Consider the following 2497-nt stretch of genomic DNA (forward strand, 5'->3'; position numbering starts at 1 on the left):
CTTCTGAGGAAGATGACAACTATTCAACCACTCCTGACAAAGAGGACAACTATTCAGCCATTCCTGACAAAGGGGACAGCTATTCAACATCGACCAAAGCTGACATAAATGTGGTTGGATGGAATATGGTAGGACACAAACGACCACTCCCTGATATGCCAGAGTGGCGACAAAGTCACCCACCACCCACGTATGCCGCCCGTCACTCTCGCCCCAACCAACAACCTCTCCAGCATAACAAAATTTGTGAGAAATTGTTTTGGAGATAGGAAAATACTGATTGATAACAAAGGAAATTACGTGAAATGGAAGTACTTAAAACTTTTGTGCCGACTCCTATAAAAAATAGGAACTCTATCTGGGCAATAATCTCAGACCTGCTTATGTTACATCAGTGGTTCCCAACCTGTGGTATGCGTACCACTAGTGGTAGGCGAGGGCCTTCCAGGTGGTACGCGAACAATTTCGGGGTCATGAACGATTTTTAGTTATATTTTACTTCACAAAGATGTGTACTGCCTAACACAAGATAATCTGGCAACGATTTGCAACTATTGCCACACGCCACACACCGTTAAATTAGGTCCTCCACTAACTCTCGTAGTTGCCTACGATCGCCAGCTACTTCAACTAAAACTCGGTCAACTCGTTTTTAACCGAATTTAAATGTGAAGAATTAAGTCACCAAGGGAATCTGGCAGTTTTTCGGAGGTTAGTGGAGGACCTAATTCACACAGTATACTTACTTAATGCGCTAATATGTAGTATTAGTTGCATTTTATCGACAAGAAATAACAACATTTGTGGCTGACGGCAAGAATCCAGTTGCTTGATAAGCAAGTGCATCATTCTCTGGATGACGGCGATAATCGTCAGCCAGAGACGTCACGGTCACTGAAAGCTGATTGGTGGAGAGACGAGTCCGGGCGAGGAGAGCATTGCAAGACGGGGCAGTTAGGAAGGGCACTCAGCAGTAAAAGTACGTTGCCTTTCCCTCCCTTCACATCAACCTCCCTTACTTCACACTTCCCTCCCTTCTTCCCTCCACACCTCCCTTACTTTACTATACCTTACTACTTATACTTTACATATACTTTATTTATTTCTTGATTGATTAACTTTTTTTTTTTACTCATCCACAGGATTTGACATGCCGAAGAGAAAATATGACCCGGCATACATAAAGTATGGTTTCATTGTAATCGAACATGGAGGAGAAGCTCTTCCGCAGTGTGTGGTCTGTATGAAGTCCCTTTCCAATGCGGCCATGAAACCCAGCCTGCTCAAACGTCATCTTGAGACTAATCACGCGGACAAGAAGGACCGAGATCAGAGCTACTTCCAGCGACTTGGCGAGAACGTGAAGCGTCAGCGCATGGACAAGACTGGCTAGATCTACCAGAAGGGAGCAGGAATTGTGAAAGCATCCTATGAAGTCGCTCTCCCGGTGGCTAAAAACATGAAAGCGCATACCATTGCAGAGTCTCTCATCATGCCAGTGGTAATCATCTTGGTCAGCCAAGGGATTGGAGAGGAGACGGTGGTGAAGTTGGAGAGTGTTTCCGTCTCTAACAACACTGTACAACGCCGTATCGAGGAGATGTCGGTCGACATTGCCGACCAAGTGGTTGAGGGAGTGAAATCCTAAAAGTATGGGTTTGCCATTCAACTCGACGAATCGACGGACGTCACCAACTGCTCTCAACTACTTGTCTATGTCCGCTTCACGCAGAGTAATGCTGCACTGAGTTACTGCTGAGCCAGGATCTATCCAGTACAACAACAGGAATGGATATTTTCAACATTTTGGACAATTTCTTCAAGCAGAATGAACTGGACTGGGGAAAGTTTGTCGGATGCACGACAGTTGGGGCTCCATCGATGCTCGGTCGAAAGTCAGGTTTCCAAGCCCATGTGAAAGCTGTAGTACCAAACGCCACTGCTGTCCACTATTTCATACACAGATTCACCCTCTGTGCTAAGGTGCTCCCTGCGAAGTTGTTATCATGCTTGGACCGAGTTATCAGAATCGTTAATTTCGTCAAAACATCCGCCCTGAATACTCGACTGTTCAAGCTCCTCTGTGAAGATTTTGGCTCTGACCACATATGTCTCCTCTACCACACAGAGGTGCGCTGGCTCTCCCGGGGTAATAAGATGAGGCATCTCTTTGAACTGAGAGATGTACTCGTCGTATTCTTCAAGGAGAAGGAACACGATTTTTAGAAAGATCTGGAGGACAAGGAGTTTATCTCAAGGTTGGCCTACCTGCCAGACATTTTTGGAACCCTCAACCACTTAAGCTTGTTGTTCCAAGGGCCCGACTGCACTGTCACAGAGTTCATCTCGAAGCTGGGAGCGTTTGTACGGAAGATGGATCTGTGGATGAAGAACGTGAATGTTCGAACTCCTAACTACCCTTGTGACGGAGCCCACTGATGAATTTGCCCAAGAAATCGTCCATCACCTCTCACTGCTCAAGACTGAATTGAAGCAT

The 2497-nt window shown here is 45.9% G+C and overlaps 1 protein-coding gene across 1 annotated transcript; it reads left to right on the forward strand.

The window, feature by feature from the left end:
* Positions 1-1459: 1459 nt before the first annotated feature.
* LOC137639289 (zinc finger BED domain-containing protein 5-like) lies at positions 1460-2226 on the forward strand. The gene is made up of 2 exons (XM_068371569.1): positions 1460-1624; positions 1828-2226. Exons 1-2 carry the CDS (start codon positions 1460-1462, stop codon positions 2224-2226), a joined length of 564 nt encoding a protein of 187 aa, XP_068227670.1.
* Positions 2227-2497: the final 271 nt, after the last annotated feature.

The sequence above is a fragment of the Palaemon carinicauda genome, chromosome 4 (genome assembly GCF_036898095.1).
Source record: "Palaemon carinicauda isolate YSFRI2023 chromosome 4, ASM3689809v2, whole genome shotgun sequence".
In the NCBI taxonomy this organism is placed as follows: domain Eukaryota; kingdom Metazoa; phylum Arthropoda; class Malacostraca; order Decapoda; family Palaemonidae; genus Palaemon; species Palaemon carinicauda.

Excerpts from the sequence above, each read along its gene's own strand:
- LOC137639289 (XM_068371569.1), top strand. The coding sequence starts at position 1,460 with ATGAAAGCGCATACCATTGCAGAGTCTCTCATCATGCCAGTGGTAATC. Across the intron at positions 1,625-1,827 it reads CGGTCGACATTGCCGACCAA|AATGAACTGGACTGGGGAAA; the intron begins GTGGTTGAGGGA and ends TTCTTCAAGCAG.